This window comes from Motacilla alba, chromosome 4 (assembly GCF_015832195.1).
Source record: "Motacilla alba alba isolate MOTALB_02 chromosome 4, Motacilla_alba_V1.0_pri, whole genome shotgun sequence".
NCBI lineage: Eukaryota > Metazoa > Chordata > Aves > Passeriformes > Motacillidae > Motacilla > Motacilla alba.
In genome coordinates, this window is record NC_052019.1 from 9,817,485 (window position 1) to 9,835,936 (window position 18,452).

At 43.5% G+C, this 18,452-nt stretch overlaps 1 protein-coding gene across 1 annotated transcript; it reads left to right on the top strand.

The window, feature by feature from the left end:
• Positions 1 to 6,181: 6,181 nt before the first annotated feature.
• ADRA2C (adrenoceptor alpha 2C) lies at positions 6,182 to 10,938 on the top strand. The gene has a single exon (XM_038136396.1). The coding sequence runs from the start codon at positions 6,316 to 6,318 to the stop codon at positions 7,648 to 7,650; it is 1,335 nt and encodes a 444-aa protein (XP_037992324.1). The 5' UTR covers positions 6,182 to 6,315; the 3' UTR covers positions 7,651 to 10,938.
• Positions 10,939 to 18,452: the final 7,514 nt, after the last annotated feature.

An 18,452-nucleotide genomic window follows, 5' to 3' on the forward strand; every position in this document is an offset into this window, starting at 1 on the left:
AGACACTGAGTGCGTACAAACATCAATTATACACAACCAACATGAAAAAGAAAAATCAGAAAGAGATTATCAGCTTTAAAATGAAGGATGAATACATAAGGAAAGACTTTCAATTGTAACATTCAATTAAGCTTTCTGATATGGCAGAAACTGTATCTGACATTATGCAAAAAGAATGGGAAGCCAATTGTAAATTTTATATTAATACAGCAGAGATTGCTCTTTATTGAAACTGGGGAAGAAGAGTGGAAGAGAAATTCCACATGGGATGCTGTTACAGAAAAAAAAAGGCAGGATAGGTTAAACCTACTGAATATATTAAGGCCAGAAAGTAAACAAAGAAAAAAGGAAATATATGAGGAAAGATAAAGCAGTGCAAGATTGTCCAAAAACAGATAAAAGAGGCTCTGTTGATAGACACTGAAAGCAAAAACAGCAGCACTGAAGGAAGACATGAGAACATTTTATCAAATTGTTTAAAAAGACAGGTAAAGTGCAATGAGGAGCAATGTCTGAAAAAAATAAATCTCACCTTATTTTAAAGACAGACAGAACACCTCCCAAACACTGCAAAAAAACTTCCACCTTATTTTTCCAATGGAAGAAGATAAAACTTGATTCCTGCTTTGCAGTAGCCAAATCTTCATAAGATTAAAGTAGTTGCTGAAAAATGAAGAAAGTTAAATTAACACATGCAATTCAAATCACTGCAGCACAGATATGAGGAAATTAAATGGACAGCATGGTATTTGGAGATATCCCTATGGTTCAATGGGAAGCAGAAATAACACAATCTGCCCTTGTTTCCATGGAAAGTCTTCAGTGCAGTCAACTCTGCTGTTCTGAAGTTGCCACTCGAACCAGACACAGGAAATATGGCAAACATTTTCCCTAATTGATCCTGTGCAGACAAGACCTCCCTTCTGCCAGGCAACACAGAATAAAGTACAAGATGGTAGATGCCTCTTCTCCTCTACTGCATGGGACTTGATTTAATGATGGAGTATCATGGCAAGTAGTTTGAAATCTCTCGGGTGGTGATTCTGTGAAAGTATTAAGCAGAACTGTACCATGAAGGATGCAGCTGGGAGGGGACGCACTTTGGTGACAAAGACTGTACCTTCTTCTCCCCCACTCTCCCTCACCACTATCATTCCTCCATTGGAATGGTTTCTGTTACTGGATCATTCCTGTGGAAATGGTTATTTCAGTATAAATGCAGACAGAGGAGATGGAAGGGTTTGCAGCCAAAATCTATCTCGTCGTGAAAGGGCTGTCTTACACTTATGCCAAACAGGCCAGACAATTAATAAATTAGAGATAGGCAATGCCACAGATTATAAATTATCTACGCAGAATTCTCTCTACTTAAAAGCTGAATCTTTTACAAACTTGCATAACCCCATTCAAAATGCAAAACAAATGCATTCTTTATATAAGTTAAAACCAACAAACTATTTCCCATACATATTACTGTGCAGAAGAATTTCATAATTAAAAAATCCAATGAAACCAAGTGTAAGAGTCCTCAAATACAGTGCAGAGTCCTAGAAAAATAATGCACTCATCCTGTGCAAATGGCACAGCTATCAGAACAGGTGTCAGTGAAGGCTATTTAAAGTATTGACTTCATAAATTAGAAATGAAGAAGCCTTTAAAATGAGTACAGATAATGGAAACAGTACAAACTGAATTAAGGAAAAGAGGGGACACGGATCTATTTTTCATGATTCTTTAATAACAGGGAGAATCAAACCAAAACCTCTGCAGGAGCCTCAGGTTTGGCTCCAAAGGGCTGAACCCATGGCACTCTGCAGCACAGTCATGGTTGGTGGGATCCTGTTATGAGAGCAAAAAACCAGAAACCAGCCAGACAGGATATGGCTGACCCACATGATTTGACTTCTGCTTTATGGTCTTACCAGCTTAGTGACAGTGTTTACTGGGAACATGAAAGAGGGCTACAAACATATGAGAGGAGAAAAATTGCAAGAGGAAGCTAAACCAATAACCTTCTTCATTGTATTTTAGCTCAAGCACAATAGCTACTTCAAGTGTTTAGAAAGACTTTTTAAGTGAATTAGAATTTTACCCTGAGCTCTTTGAGGAATTTACAGGTTAATATCCATTTAACACTACAGAATTTCACAATCTTTCCCTTGGTGAAAATATTCAAGTTTTGAATGCCCTCAACTCCCCTCCAAAGTATCTTCTGTTGCCTTTATATTTAGTTCCTTGCTTTCAAAATCCAGGACAGTCTGCTTATTCTTCAACTCTTAACCCATTTTTCTATCACATTCTTTGTACTGCAGGTTATCTCTTCAACTACTCACAGAGATTTCAGCTAGCTCATTCTCCTTGTTGATGGCATCTTCAGCAGATTTATAACATAAATTTTGTCTCAGAAAGTATACATATGGACAATGTTTTGACAGCAGTCAGTTTCCTGTGCAGTTGATAAGACTGTAAAATTTTGTCTATAGATATAAAGCTTAGTTTGAGAGATTAGAGAATACTTCCAGATGTTTAGTAAATCAGGATGTTCTATAAACCTCTTTGTTTATCTGAGACACATTTTCAAAGTCACAAGGGGGAAATAAGGAACCCAGTTCCCACTGAAAACCAAACATCACCCCCTTTATTAAGAAAGCTGAGATATTGCCTCTATACATGATGACACTGTTCTGTGGATGGAGGAATTATTTTATAAAAAATGCACAGAAGAACATTTAATAGCATGGCTAAAATTACGATATCTTAAGATATAAAATACAATGAGTGAGGTCTTTAGGGGGCATTATTTTCCACTAACCCATCTGATACACTAAGGAGGAAAAAATAAACAAGCTTTCAGGCCCACAGATCTTAAACAGAGGAGGCAAAACATGTTTGGAAGTCCAAACCAGCAGTGCCACCTTTGTGTCCTAAATCTATGTGTGTGCAAGCACAGTGTGCCATTGTGACAGCATTATTAAAGTCAAATATTCTCAAACTACCTAGGAGAAGTCTAGGTTTGGGAGCAGCAGGAATCTTCCCACCAACTTCAGTGGCTAGGTTGATGTCACCTTTGGTAATTTGCCCCTGAGTTGAGGGCAGCACTGTCCAGTTTCCCAGTGACAGCTTTAGGATTTCCCAAAATTTAAACTCAGGTGCAGATCATGGCTCTCTCCTGCCACTGAGATCTGGTAGCTCAAATTGAAATAAAGGTCAGTCCAACTTGAGAATCCAAGCAAAAAATGGTAAAAATTGGAGACAAACCCCGAAAAGAAGTAGTTCTGCTCTTGTGGAATCTTCTCAGCCTGCTGTGGTAGGAGGTTTGTAGTCAGATGTTGGATGAAATAAGCAGAGCAGCAGTGACAGTGTACAGATGCATGGGTATGTCACAATATCTACTGGATTACTTCAGGAAGAGTGGGCTTGTACCAATTTCAGCCAAGTCCAGTTTAATGTGCCTCATCCAGCCTCTAAACTCCACTCTTTGTTTTCTTTTTTTTTTTTTTTTTTTTTTTTTATGGGAGCCTGCTAACAGCTGCCAGGCACAAGCTCAAATAAAGGCCAATGGTTATGAGCTGATAACTGTAGGGACGCCAAATGCGAGAATGAAAGTAAAAGTACAGTGGGTTGGAAGGGAAAAAGAAAATAAGGTGTCTATATAATTTGCCAAGTTTCTATGAAAAAAAACCCCAGTTTTAATTCAAAAGCACAACTACACTTGATTTATTCACTGTTGTTCACCTTGCTCCTACCTTTGCCTCTCAGCAGACTAAGCAGATTTTCATGAGACTAGATTTCTTGTGTCTATGCCCACGCTCCATTCGCATCTATATACATGAGCTGGAGTGGCATATGGCTCTTGAGGCAAACTGGATATCAGTTCCACATAAAACCCAAATGTTATTTCCCTGGCTTTGGTGGAGTTACACACTGAATTGTTTCAGCAGCACAGTACAACTTAAGTGCTAAACAAACCACAACAACACATGCATATTTTACTCCCAGTTTATTTTTTTCTATGTCCCAGTTGGCATTTTCTCGTTAGAAATATCAAATAATTGCTCAGACATTTACTTGTATCATTCCTTTTGCTATGAGCAAAGTTTTGAAAAGCTTCAATTCTTCTTATCTGGAGCCCCAAATTATTAGCTGAAAGTTTGAGTTCCAGTTCACATAACTTCAAGATACCCTTGCTCATGACTTTGCAATTACCTTAGTAATTTAACTGAATATCTTGAGCTTTTATGTCTCCCTTTTTTGACAGATCTTGGATCCTAAATGTTCATGCGATTTTGTAGCTTGTATTTACTAAATTTTAAACCCATATTGAACCAGTTAGATCACACATTCTTTTACCTTAATCCCAGTCCCAGTCACATCAAAGCTTAGACTTCAAATTCCTGCACCTTGCCCTCTCAGATTCTAGATACCATTATGAAACTTCCAAATATGAGGAAGCGACCACAAATATTAGAAACCTGCTTCAGAGATCATTCAGGTTTAATGTCGAAAACATACTATTTGCTTCCTGTTTGAACTTTAAAAACCTCAGCTTCCATTAATTTAATCTTCTTGGGGCTTTTTGAGCTTTTTTAGAAGCTTTTTTTCAGGTTGCTGGGTGTTAAGGACTTGAGAGGGCATCTGATTTCAATTTCATTTTGTTCCATATGCTACACTTTGTTAATGTGATTACTGCTTCCACATTTCAGTCTTTAATTAGAATTTGTTACCTGACGGAGCTTAGTTTCAACACCATGTCCTTTCTCTTTTACATGCAGTCACAACATGTTCGTAAATTACTTCAGGTGAAAAAAACCCCAAACAACCAAACAGAAGAAAACCTTGAGAGTAAATTGCTTACGGAATAGGATAATAGGATCATAATATCCAGAGGAATTTTCCTTCCTATCAAAACTAAGCATATTCACTTTCAAGCCTTCATAGTCCAATCCATGAAGTTACGCACAGAGATGAAGAACAGCAGAGCAAGCGCTGGCTGCAGCACAAAGGTGAGTGGAAACAGAATATATTTCCTTCTGACTCCCTAAAGCCCGGGATATTCGGTTACAACTCCTGGATCGTTACAAGTATTTTATTATTGTAAAAGTTTTGCAGGGAAGGAGCCGCTGCCTTATGTGTACGTGCCTCCACTACGCACACGTTTGCACTACAAAGAATATTACCCGGGCGCCAGAAGCGAACGCGCACCAGACCGCAACTGCCTTGGGGACACCGCGTTTCTGGGTCCAGGTGGGGCACGGGGCGGCTGCCCAGACTGGGGAGGCGCACAGGACAGCAGCAGGTCGCTGTCTGTGGCAGGGTGACGATGATGAAGGAGAGCAGGAGCAGCGATCCCGGAGCAGCGATCCCGGAGCAGCGATCCCGTCCCGCCGCCGGACGGTCCCGGCCGGCCAAGGGCGCCCCCCAGCGCGCGAGGCGGGCGCTGCAGGCAGAGACCACCCGGGCGCCGCGCTCCGGGAGCGCCACCGGCGCCGCCTCTCCTCGCACCGGCCCCTGCCACCCCATCGCAGCGGTCCCTGCCACCCCATCGCACCGGCCCCTGCCACCCCCCGGGCCGGCCGCCGCGCCCCCGCCGAGCCGCACCGCGCCCGGCAGAAACACCTGTCCGGCCGCCGAGCGGCAGTGAGCGCCGCAGCAACGCGCCGGCCGCTCCTCCCGGGGGCCGCCCCGGAGAGTCTCCCGTGGGGCTCGGGGCGCTCGGGGAGGGGACGGGCGCGGGCGGCGGCGCTCGGGGCGCTCCTGCGCCCGCCGGGGGCTCCGCCGGGGCGGGCGCGGCGGCCGCACCTGCGGGCACTGAGCATGCGCGCGGCGCGGGGCACGCCGCGATTGGGAGCGCGGAGCCAGAGTGGGACGGAGCCGCCGGGAGCCGCTCCATGGGAGCCGCTCCATGGGAGTTGATGCCGACGCTGCTGCCGCCTCGGACCCCGCGCCCTGCGAGGATCCAGCTCCCGCCGGGGACTCCCGCCGGCCACGCGGAGTCTTCTCCGGAGCCGCGGGCTGCCCGGAGCCGGGCATGACCGGGCGGGCGGCGGGGGCCAGCCGTGCCCCGCTGCCCCCTCGCCGGGGGCCGGGCGGAGGCGGCGCCGCCGCGCTCCCTGCCGCGCCGGGGGTGCGCCGCCCGGCCGTGCCCTGAGGAGCGGCGGCGGCGGCGGCGGGGGGACGCGGGCGGCTCGGCGGCGGAGCGGCCGCGGGACCGGCGGCGGGGCGCGATGAGGGCGGCGGGGCGGCGGCGGCGGGGCGGCGGGGCGGGGCGGGGGCTCCGCCGGGCTTTCTAGGACGCCGGCGCCCCGCACACCCACCATGGATCTGCTGCTGTTGGTGAACACGAGCCTGGGCTCCCCCAACGAGTCCCTGGCGCTGCCCCCCGCCTCGCCGTCCTCCTCGGCCCTCCTGCAGCCGCCCTCCCCCTACTCGCCGGCGGCCGTGGCCGGCCTGGCGGCGGTGGTGGGCTTCCTCATCGTCTTCACCATCGTGGGCAACGTGCTGGTGGTGATAGCTGTGCTCACCAGCCGGGCGCTGAGAGCCCCCCAGAACCTCTTCCTGGTGTCCCTGGCCAGCGCGGACATCCTGGTGGCTACCCTGGTCATGCCTTTCTCCTTAGCCAACGAGCTTATGAATTACTGGTACTTCGGCAAGGCTTGGTGTAACATTTACCTGGCGCTGGACGTGCTGTTCTGTACCTCGTCCATCGTCCACCTGTGCGCCATCAGCCTCGACAGGTATTGGTCGGTCACACAGGCGGTGGAGTACAACCTCAAGCGGACACCGCGGCGGATCAAGGCCATCATCCTCACCATGTGGCTCATTTCAGCCATCATCTCCTTCCCACCATTGATCTCCGTGTACCGGGACCCTGAAGGAGATGTCTTTCCCCAGTGCAAGCTCAATGATGAGACATGGTACATCCTTTCTTCTTGCATTGGCTCTTTCTTTGCCCCCTGCCTCATCATGGTGTTGGTCTATATCCGCATCTACCGCGTGGCCAAGCTAAGGACCAGGACCCTCTCTGAGAAGCGTACGATGCCAGAGGGGTCCTCCCAGACTGAGAACGGCTTGAGCCGCGCTGGGGGTGGCTGCACGTCCCTGAGGATGCAGCTGGGAGAGAACGGACATTATTCGGTGCACCACTGGCGCAAAGCCTCTGAGCTGGAGGACATTGAGCTGGAGGAGAGCAGCACCTCAGAGAGCAGGCGGAGGCGGAGCCGGGAGGAGCATCGCCGCAAAAGCAAGAGCCAGTCCTTCTCCTACTCATACTCCTCCAAGCACTCCAGCAGCCGCCTGTCCCGAGCGAGCAATCGCTCCATGCAGTTCTTCTCATATCGCCGTCGCCGGAAGCGTAGCAGCATCTGCCGTAAGAAAGTTGCCCAGGCCCGGGAGAAACGCTTCACTTTTGTGCTGGCTGTGGTCATGGGGGTTTTTGTAGTTTGCTGGTTCCCTTTTTTCTTCAGCTACAGCCTCTATGGTATTTGCCGGGAGGCATGTGAGGTCCCTGAGACTCTCTTCAAGTTCTTCTTCTGGATTGGGTATTGCAATAGCTCCCTCAACCCAGTCATCTACACCATCTTCAACCAGGACTTCCGCAGGTCCTTTAAACACATTCTTTTTAAGAAGAAGAAGAAGAACTTCCGGCATTGAGCTGGAGGGATGGATTTGTCTCGAGCAGGAGTAGAATTAAAAGAGAAGGCTCAATGCTGGAAAAGAAAGGAGGGGAGAGACCATGAGGCTTGGGCTTAGGGAGCGGGAAGAGGGCTCGCCCCCTCCGTGGAGCAGGGTGATGCTGTTGGGGACAGGGATGGTGTCAGGGGAGGCTGAGGACACTCACCATGGTACAGAATAGTGACATGGTGCTGGGGGAGCAGTGCTGGAGTGTGGAGGGGTAAAGGAGGAGGGAGTGACTGTCTTTGAACCCTGACAGAGGGCACAGGGAGCCCACAGAGCAGAGTAGGCTGAGACACTGAGTTTGGGAGGCAGTGAGCTTTCATGGGCTCTGGAATTTTGTGGGGAAACAGAAGGAGAGGGTTAAGTGGCAGTGGTGGTGGAGATTTGAGTATATATAAATAGGGCAGCTGGGGCCTATGGTGGATTTGTCCCAGCAAGAAATTGGCTTTTACTGCTTGTGTGGGGAAGGAGAGTGCAAAGTACCAGGCACAGACAGTGTTTTGAGTTATGAAAGGATTTAAATGTTTGCCAAAAAAACCCTAAAGAACAATCCAAACTCTTTTCTAAATAAACCTTTGTACTGTTAAAACCTTCCGAATCATGATTTTGCTCAAGGGATGAAGTCAAACAAAGCAAGGGGTTTTCTTTTCCTTTGGAGGGGTCTTTGCCTATAGATCTGGATGGGAAATATTTTTCCTATCTTCTTACAGTTCTTAGTCAGTGAGACAAACCCTGGAGTCTTGCATTTTTTCATGAAATATGAAAAAGAACACATATACCCCATGACCTCATTTCCTCCTGCTGGATCACCAGGCAGTAAATTCCTGCTCCATCCTTCTCAGATCGGTGACTTAAGGACCTTGCTGTCCTGAAGCAGATAGTGGGGAAAAAAAATCATTTTGGTGAACTTGCCTAGCATTTTTTTGAGATAAAATAAAAATTAAAAAAATCAAGTTTTCACTTCTATGTGCCCAGGGGAACTTTTCCTCCCCTTTTTTTCAGTCTCCCTTCAAAGGCTGATCTCAGGGCTGGATGCGTGCTCCTCATTCTCAGGCAGGCAGTTGAAGGCATTCTGATATGCAGGTTTTCAAAGGAAGAGCAATCACCCCACTACTAAGGTCTTCAAATCTTTCATATTTGGTCTTAGAGCAACTAAATCCTTTGTATTTATTTTTTAATGAGAAGCATCCACTGCAGATTGTCAGCAGTGTACGTGAACAAATCTCAAAAGGAGATGCAGCTGTTCCAAACTTTTGGTGTTGATGTTGCTTGCTTTCCCTTTTTCTGTTTGCATTTCTAGTTTATGATTTTAGAGGATTTTCTTGGGAGGAGAGGCAGAAGAGGGGGGAACAGTTTGAAAAGTTTTTAAAGCAAACCATATTTCCCATGGGTTTACAAAATGTCATAAACTGCAATGAAGAAAATGAGAGACAGGGACTGGTGTCTGTACATTCATCACTGAATGCATACCAAATGTTAAAGTGAGCTGAGCATTTAAATCCCTTCTTCAGCTTTGCTGCTGCAAGGTGTGTATTCTGTTCGTGGAGCAAATATTCCTCCTTTCTGTGCTTATCACTCCTTCCATAGGCAGCAGGATTTGGCATCAGCCTCAGATGCACCTTCCCACAGCAAACAGTTCTTGGGAAAAAAAAAGAGTGAAATCTAATCCCATATAACAGACTTCTTAAAGCAGCTGAATTGAATCTATATTGAGGAATCATCAGATATCCCCTTCCTTACTCCCTCTGTTCTGTCTGAAAGGTGTCTGTAGCCTCTTCTTGTGAATTCTCTGTAGCATAAGGAAAAAGGATAGAGCAGTCACTGTTTCATGTGTTTTTCATAATCAGCATTTGGTTCATTTAACCCTGGCAAAGGAGACTGTTGGTGGCTGAGGTCCTGGTTGTTCCTTCAATAGACAGTTTAACTCAAATTCAAGTGTGAGTTCTGCTGAAGTAGGGGTTTGATGATTGCACCAAATGCATTAGAAGTTTGCTGGATTTTGCTAGGTAAACAACTGAGATATTTTCAAAGTCCTAAATCTGTAACTTATCGGATGCTTTCTTGAAATAAGGCTCAGAGTGTGAAAAGATTGGAGTTTTGTTTAAATAACAAGTGGTTTGGTACAAATGCATACATGAGACAGATAAAGGAGAAATAAAAATAGCAACTGAGAGGAGAAAATTACAAGCCATTTCTCTTTTGCAAAATTGAGAGTTCTTATTAAACTTAAGTCAAGAAGAGCTGGAAGTAGCTCTTTTTATTTTTTGGTAACAATGTAGCTAAAATGTTCAGGTTTGTTTACTCTGAATAAACTATATAACCACCAGAGCAACCAAAGCAACATATGGTACCTGGCTACTACCTCTGAGCTCCTGGACAGCTTCATTAGAGGTACCCATTCCTGCCAAATGAAGGTCTGCTTTTGTCACTTAATTCTCCCTTAGAGGGGTTTCCCAGTCTGCAGAATCACTGTTGCACTGCTTTCGAAATGAGCTCTGTGGCCTGCAAACACAGTCCTTCCCCCTCTGTTTTCCTTGTAGAATTCAAGTACTCTATGGAAATGAAATTCTGACCGATTTTAGTGGGCATCAAATATATATGAAATGACTGATGTGCCTTAAAAGTAAGTTCTTTGCAGTAAAAATATTCTGTGGTCATTATAAACATTAAAGAAATAATGCTTCTATTTTTTTTTTTCACTTCCAAACATTTTAAAGGGATTGATGCAGATACTGAATATCTATGAGCAGCAACATAGTTAAAACCAAGGCATTTCTATGGTTTTAGTTTTTCTTGTCACAGTTACTCATGTGATTCAATGCCTCAAGAGGGTCTTACTTCTTCTGAGCTAAATAAAAAGTAATATTCATTAATAAAGATGTGCAGTTTACACCCCTTTTAAGTGCATTTCCCTCTAAATTAGTGAATATAAAGGATTTCTATAAAAATTGTTTTTAATGTAACTACTGAATATGCTTCAAGTAAAATGGGGCTGATTTACTTTTTTTTAAATACAGTGGTCTCTTATTACTTGTAATAGCTGAAGACTGGAATTTGTAACATATTTTGTGGTGTTAACTTTCCATAAAAAGTTTTCAGCTCTGCTACTCACACTGTGGTTGTGCTTCAACTGTAAGCTGGCTAATAGTGTCTAAAGGAGAAAAAATAGTCTATGCAGCTTTTGCTTAAGAAAAAGGGAGAAGATATGTGTAAAATGTGCTGAGTTGTTTCTTTGATCAGATATGATAAACTGGTTGAAACCCTCACTCTCTACTGTTGTGGAAGAATGAAAAATTGCTACTAAGCCATATCGATTTTAACAAGTACTTGATCTTTAACTCTTCATTTGCTCATTTCACCATGAAGAAAAATTTCTGTCAGTTTTAAGTGAGATGTTGATGTTTCATTTTCAATTTTCTGAGTGGTGCTGTTGTTGGTTGGGTATTGAAATATCGAACAGTGTAACTTAGCTGGGATGGGAACTCAGTGCTGCTGTCCCTCAGCCACCTCTGTGGGAGTTTTGCGTGAGAGAGAAATGCAGAATTAGCCTCTTCAGGGCTTGAGGCAGATGGAAGGGGCCTTATAAATAGGAGATTTGACAGGATCACAGCTTTAAATCATTGTCTGAAATAAGAATCAGGCCCTTGTTCTCTGTGCGATCTCTGTTCACAAGAGTCATGTTGCTGCCAGAGCATTGGTGATTTCTGACAAGCAGATCTGAGATGAAAGTCTACATGCAGCTTTGCACACATTGGCCTGTATCATCCTTTGTGAGTAATCCCAGAAAACTTGAGTGGAATTTACTTGTGAGTCAGGAAGATACTCACAGTGGGCAAGGAGTTTAGGAGCTTCCTTAAACATTGTCTCCTTTTTAGTAAACATGCTGGAGGAATTTAAGCAAACGCTTGTGCGTAAATGTAGGAGAACAGAAGGAATGCAATCCTCTCTGCTTAACTCTTGACTACTATTCAAACCCATTGAAGATGTGGATGAGGGGTTTCTTGACTGTATATTTTTAGTATAAGCTGTGTGAAGAGCATTATGCGATTGCATCTGTTTTTCAGAGAAGAAAACTTGGTCTGTGAGGGTTGGTATTGGCTAGAATAGCATCTGAGAATTGTAAGGATTTTGTAGGAACTGTTGGTAATGAAATCCATTTCAGGAGAAGGTTCTGACCCTAAACTGTGACTGCTCTCAAGAAGGAGAGAATATCTACAAGCTGTGCAAAAGGAAGACCAGATCTGTGAGTTTGCTTTCATGGTTGCTCATTATGACCTTGTTGGTGAGCAGAAAGCAACTAGATGTTTCAGAGAAAAAGCTCTAATTTGAAGGGGGAACAGTGCATGAGGAAATGGCTACTCACAACACTGAGGGAATTCATATTTGCATGCCTTCTTTCTACTGTGGACAGGTACAGTAGAGGAAGCTGCCTTTTTCATTGCACAATAGGAAATGTTAATTTGTGTTCCAGATCTGTGGGTCACCTGGGCCATACAAAAGATGTCACAGAAAAAGCAGAGAGAGGATTGCTCACTTCAGTGTTCAACACCAAGCTTAAATTTGTCCTTTGTCCTTGAAATTAAGCCAAAAACACAGTTTGGCACTTGGACCCAAAGGCTATGTAGCATCAGTAATGGTACACTGAATATAGTCTAGTTTTAGCAAAAAGGATCAGTTCATATTATACACCCTGCACATCTCTGTTTCAGGGCAGAAGTAGGAGAGTCTGACACTTAAGTCATGTGAGAAAGGAATGATCAGCAGTTTGAAGAGTCACAGGTATACTGAAAAATATACCTAGATCCTATTCTGATAACAGAGCTGGCTTCAGTTTTGTGGATCCCAAACACTTTGAGCTCCTAAGAAAGAACTGGGGAGCTAGAAAACAAGGAAATAGTAGAAATGCTGCTTCTCAAGGAAGCAAAAAGTGGCAAATTGCTCAGAGTCATGTTCAGATCTTTACACCAGCCCCACTCCAGTGGGGTTGGGAACTGTTACTAGGTTTTGTGGGAAAGGCTGAGGTGTCTTCCACCCACAGTGACTATCACACTTGATCTGAGCTAAGGAAATATCTACAGCTGGTACATTGCCTGGATTTGAAGTGGCAGCCCTTAGAGTGTGTCAGAAGACGTTTTAAGCAGTTTATCTCTCCTCTGGCACATGTTCTTCACTATCCCAAACATTTTTTAATTCAATTGCACGACAGTTGATAAGGTAGAGAAAGATTGTCAATCTTACAGGGAAAAAAAAAAAAGACAAAGAGGCATGGAAAATAGTAGGTAATAGAATCCTGTGTCTTAGTCCTGACATAACACCTTACCATAATACCAGCCTTTTTTCCCCCATCCCCCTTTTCTTTTGGAAAATAGAAATTTATGCAAAACTGCAGAAGCTTATTTTAAATAGACTACACCAATGATATGTTTACACTAGGAAAAAAAAAGAGCTTTTCTGTCAGTAAGTAGCCTTCTGCTGTAAAGCAATTTTCTTTACTACACTTGTCTGAAAAATCTAATGAAAAGTAGATCAGCACTTAATTCAATTTGTCTATATGTACTTCTCTTAACAAAAATGCTTTATTAACAGTCCTGAATGTAAAGGACACAAATGAAATGTAGCTGCCTGCTACATCAAAATCAATTAGTTGTGTTTCAGCATTTATGTGAACAGCAGTCATTCATTTTGCATGATGCTCTTCCCTGATAGCTCTCTGCTGACAGAGAAAGCTGCTCACCCTGTTGACAACAGGAATAAAATGAGGATTCATATTTGCCTCCATTAGCTCTGTTAAGTGTCCTCTAATACACTAAAAAGCAGGCTGCTAGAAGTAGGTCTCTTGGTGTGATGTCTAGTAAGTGACATGGATCAGAGCATTAATAACCTGATGGGTTCCAAGATGTACAGCACCCTTAATTGAGAGGCTCACCCCAGGCTGCAGGGACATGCTTCACTTGGTTTTGTTCTCTATGCCTTTGACCCAACACTGCAAATTATTTGCTCAGTAGTGGAACATTTTCAGCACACCATCCCTTTCAACCTCATCTGCTGGAGTAAGAAATTAATACTGAGGTCTCCCACTTCCTCACTGAGTGCTTTGGCCAATAGACTATTTATATAGGCGATGCAGCTAAAACGCCTTTTGGCACATAAATGTTTTATTTGATTGAGCTTTTTATCTTTCAGTAGACTAACACTCTTGTTCCACAAGGACATTCTCTATCTGGAAAGCAAACATATGTCAAATACTTGGAGGAATATTAGAAATCCTGAAAAACCCCAGCCACTCCAGGTAAATTTTAAAAGAAAACACCGCAGCTGAACTAAGAAAAAGGCTTAATCCTGTCTCTGGTGGGGATGCCCTCTCTGAGACCACCTACTACTCTGGTGTGCCTCTGATCAGATTTGGTGCAGTGTGAGGAGCTGTTCTGCTGGCCCCCTGCAGTTGTACTGAGAGGAGCAATTTCAAGTGTCCAGCAAAGATAAGGGAAGTTAAACACAGGCTTATTGAACCATTTCACATTCTAGCAGACACTCTCACTTTGGCTTCCTGCTCCCTTTTTGCACTCTTTAAATTAGCCCTTGCTTTCAATCCAACTGCCATACACATCCTGTGCTTGCAGTACCCTTACATTAAATGCCTCAGTGTCTGACCTACAAGGGGCTGATGACACCCTCCTCCTCCTCTCAGCTGTGCTGGAAGGATTCTCCAGAAGACTCTCCATGAGGTGCTTCTATGTGGTGCTGTGCTATATATGAGTACCTGGAGGAACAGGAGTAACTGCAAGTTCTTGACTGATTCCAAGCCACACTGTTTTATCACCAATAAATGCTTGTTTGCAGAGTTTCAAAGTGTCTATAAATGTGCATTCCCTGAGGTTGGCACTGATTTGTTTACATCAGCAGCAATTTCTGTAGGTAATTAAAGGGAGACTTTTCAGCAATCCATCAGATACTACTTTGGATATGCCACGTGGTACATCAGAGAAACATGATGTGTTGTTTCAACAGCACAATTAGCAATGGAAGTGATTAAAGATTCCTGGATGGCGTGTTTTTTCTGTAAAAAAAGAATGCAGTTCAGTGAAATCTGATTGTTCTTTAAAGAATGTATCTGTTTTACCCAGTGTATAATGGAAACCAGGAGACCTTTAATCAGCTTCTGGGGGCCCAACTGCTGGCTGGCCTGGCTGCCTGGCTCCTGGGCAGGCTGCTGGCTGAGGTGCCAGAAAGCCGAGACTTCCAGGCTCCTGGTCCCTGGCAGCTCAGGCCCCTGGTTTTATGGACACTCAGCTGAGCTCCATTATCACAGCATCTAAATGCTTCATAACTTCTCTCATACTTAGTCTGTCAATGCCTTTATGCATTAAGGAGTGACTGCCATGCCCTTTTTTCCTGATGACAAACTAAAAAATTAATGGCAGTTAGGTAGGTAGATCAAAAAAACCTTCTGGTTTTTGTGGATCTTTCCAGTTGCACGCCCACTATTGTCAGGCCCCTGCTAAGCTCCAATGTAAAAAGTCCCCCCTGTGCTCTAAAGTTCTGCCTCTGTGATTGCCATAGGCCCACAGAACTTGCACAAAAATCCCATCAGGATGTACAAACTCAGTGTGCCTCTCCTTTGCTTGTCCCCACCTGGTAGTGGAGCTCATGCTGTTTGGATATTGCAGAAAAAGGCAAAAGGAATGCACTACCTCCAGTTTGTGAGGGAACAGTGATATTGCTGCCATTTCTTTAGTGTCTGTAGAGTTTTAGTCACCAGTGCTGGATTCACTCTGCCATTTCTGGATGCCTACTTTTACTGTGTGTTGAACAACCACCCTCAGGGCATAATTGACCTATGACTTATACCCCAAAGGAGTGGACTTTTCCTCTACTCCTGGCAAACTACAGAAATCACAAATACTACCTAAAAAATAAAATTACCAAAGATGCCCCCCCCAACACTAGTCCATTGATACAGCCAATCTCATTTATTGGTTAAGGGTCAAACTCATGTAAATTTAAAAATAAAGAAAAAATTATAAGCCCAGGGATCTTTCATATCTCCCTTCTCTTTTAGTGCAGGTCTCTCAGGATACAGTCTGGATCACTAGATTCTACTTTTCTCAGACTTTGAAGGTCATCTCCCTTGAGGTTACTATGTCCTCAATAATGCAGATATTTCCTGGAAATTCAAATAAATGTTTAAGTGTCAAGAAGTAACACACATGATTCCAACACCAGGCAGGATGAACTCCCTCTCTGGCAATGCTGTTGGGAACAAACATTTGGGGCTAGTCTGTGTATATTTCTCAGGCAAAATTATGACTATAGAGGGATCTTGAGTTCCAGGTGAATGTTTTGTACAGAGGAGGGCTCCTGACAGTGTTTACCACTTCAGAAGTGTCAGTCAATGTCTATGGAGCTCGTGCTTGTCGTAATAAGGAATGTGATTGTCCCCGGATATATTTTTAAAGGAGGGGGGAAGAAAAAGATTTAAAAGTAATTTAAAAATATATAGTTATGCATAGAAAATGTGAAAGGAAAAGGAACCTGTCTGTTGCTGAAGAGTTCAGCAGCAATTCATTCTTACCTAATTCTGCCATATCCAGCTAGGGATAACTGATGGTCACATAGGTTGAAGCTGCCCTCGGGTTACAATGTTTTCAAAAAGTGTCATAACATTTTTTGTGTTAAATAGATTTCTGCTATGGTAGCAGTTACTATTAATTAGTGACAGAAATTGTGCTCTTTTTTCTCCTTCTTCAGAGGAGAAACAAACAGAAGGTGTTTTACAGGACTACAAAAATAGCTATTCCTTTTCTACTTTGGTAAGGCAAAAAAAAACAACAGCAACAAAAAAAGTAGGAACAAACATATAGAATAGGCATTAGGAATTCAGGATGCAGATTAACTATTTCATTGTCTGATTCATCAAGCACAACTCAATAATTAACTCCATGCATTCACTCATCACTGAGGTTTTATGTGTTATATAATAAAAGATCTCAGTTGCCTAGAAAGGCTGTGCTGTCTGTCCTCAGAGAATTTCAAGGCCCAAGTGGATAATTCCCTGAATAACCTGGCCTGGCCTCACAGGTGACCCTGCTTTGAGCCTAAGACTGGACTAGAGGCATTCTGAGGTCCCTTCCAAGCTGAATTAGCCTGTGATTCTGAGACCTGTTTCTTCCTAGTAATAAACAAAAGTGAAGTCCTAATATCTGGGTAGCATCAAAATAATATTCTATAGAAAGATGCAGATATACTGCTATAGGTGGGCAAATCCTTAGGCCATTTGAATATTTAGATCTCTAGAACTTTCATATCTGCTGTGTGCAAATTCTATCTAACACACATTTGGCTGGATCCAGGGCACAAACCTTTTATTTGTTCAGAATAAATTTAGCAACTAAAGAGCTCTACAGCATGTTCCCTACCCCTACTAAATCCCACTCCCCAACAGTTTTTAGCACTGTAGAGGCACATAAACATGCAAATATTTTACAAGCATTCTCTTTAGAGCTCCAAACAAAATTTTGCTTTTGGTTTGTTTGTGTGTTTTTCCCAAGTAAAACAAACTACACTTATGGCCAGTAGCTCAAATGTGTCTTTCTGACCTACTGGCTCTGAAATGGTGAAGAATATAGTTCATAAAGCACCAAGTCACACCACAGCTGCTGTGGGTGGCATGAAAGCAACAAGGAAATGATTACATTTCCGTAACAGCTGACGACTTCAGTTAAAGCCTGAGCAATGGGAAATCTCTGGCACGACACATGTGTTGTTTCATTCCTCATTCATTTTTGCATGAAAGGTGTCTGACCTTTCTGTAGAAGTGGCATTTCTGAAGACCAAGGGCTAGCTGAAGAATTTATGAATATGTTGTCGCATTTGGAATTGAAAATCCTTTTCTTTCTTTCAAAATGCCAGTAACATTTCTCCATGGCTATCATGCAGATGCTATTGTAGGGCATAGCAATACAGTTGTTACAAGGTTTTTTATTTTTTGTTATTGTAAGTTATATGGTTTGTTATTTGCTTGCCACTAAATATATCACAGGGCCAGAGAATGCTCACAAAATACCATTTTAATCCTTGATGCAACTTGCAGAAATAGAAATAAAGTAGATAATAGAAATAAAATAGAAAGAACAAGGCTCCTGGGGCCAAATCTGCAGCAAGGTGTGAGCAGCTGGGGCTGGATTCTCTGCCCTGTGCACATCACTGAGGCAGCTGAAGCCTGCCTGGGTGAGGGAGGGGTGAACCAACAGCATGGCAGCATTTTCTCCTCCCTAAGCTTGTTCATGGGATCAACAGAGTAGAGGTTCCATTGCTACAATTGATAAATGTGCTGTTCTGCTTAGTTATCAAACCCATTTTTTTCTGCCCTTCTCCACTGCTTTTACGAAGTTCCAGTGTATCTTAAAAGCACTTGATATCATTGGCACTCCCACCTGGCTTCAGAAAGTTCAGAAAACCCTTTGAGACTCTATTCTGTCATGATGGTGACTCCAAAAATGCTTCTAAATCCCAGAAGTTTTATTTAACCTTTGATAAAGGTGTAAGGTAAAAGTGTTACTTCTGGGCTCAAAACTTTTAGCACTGTTTCATAACAAGTTAAGAGCAAATGGAAAAAGCATCAAGGCTTGGACAAGGATTTGTGTCTAGTTCCAATGCTGGTCTCTAGCCCAGAGTGCTAAATGCTGTGAGCCTTTGAACCTTTGAATCTTTAATACGCAGGATGTGCACAATAATACTTCATTCATAAATGCTTTTGAAAGTTATGGACAAAAAAGTGC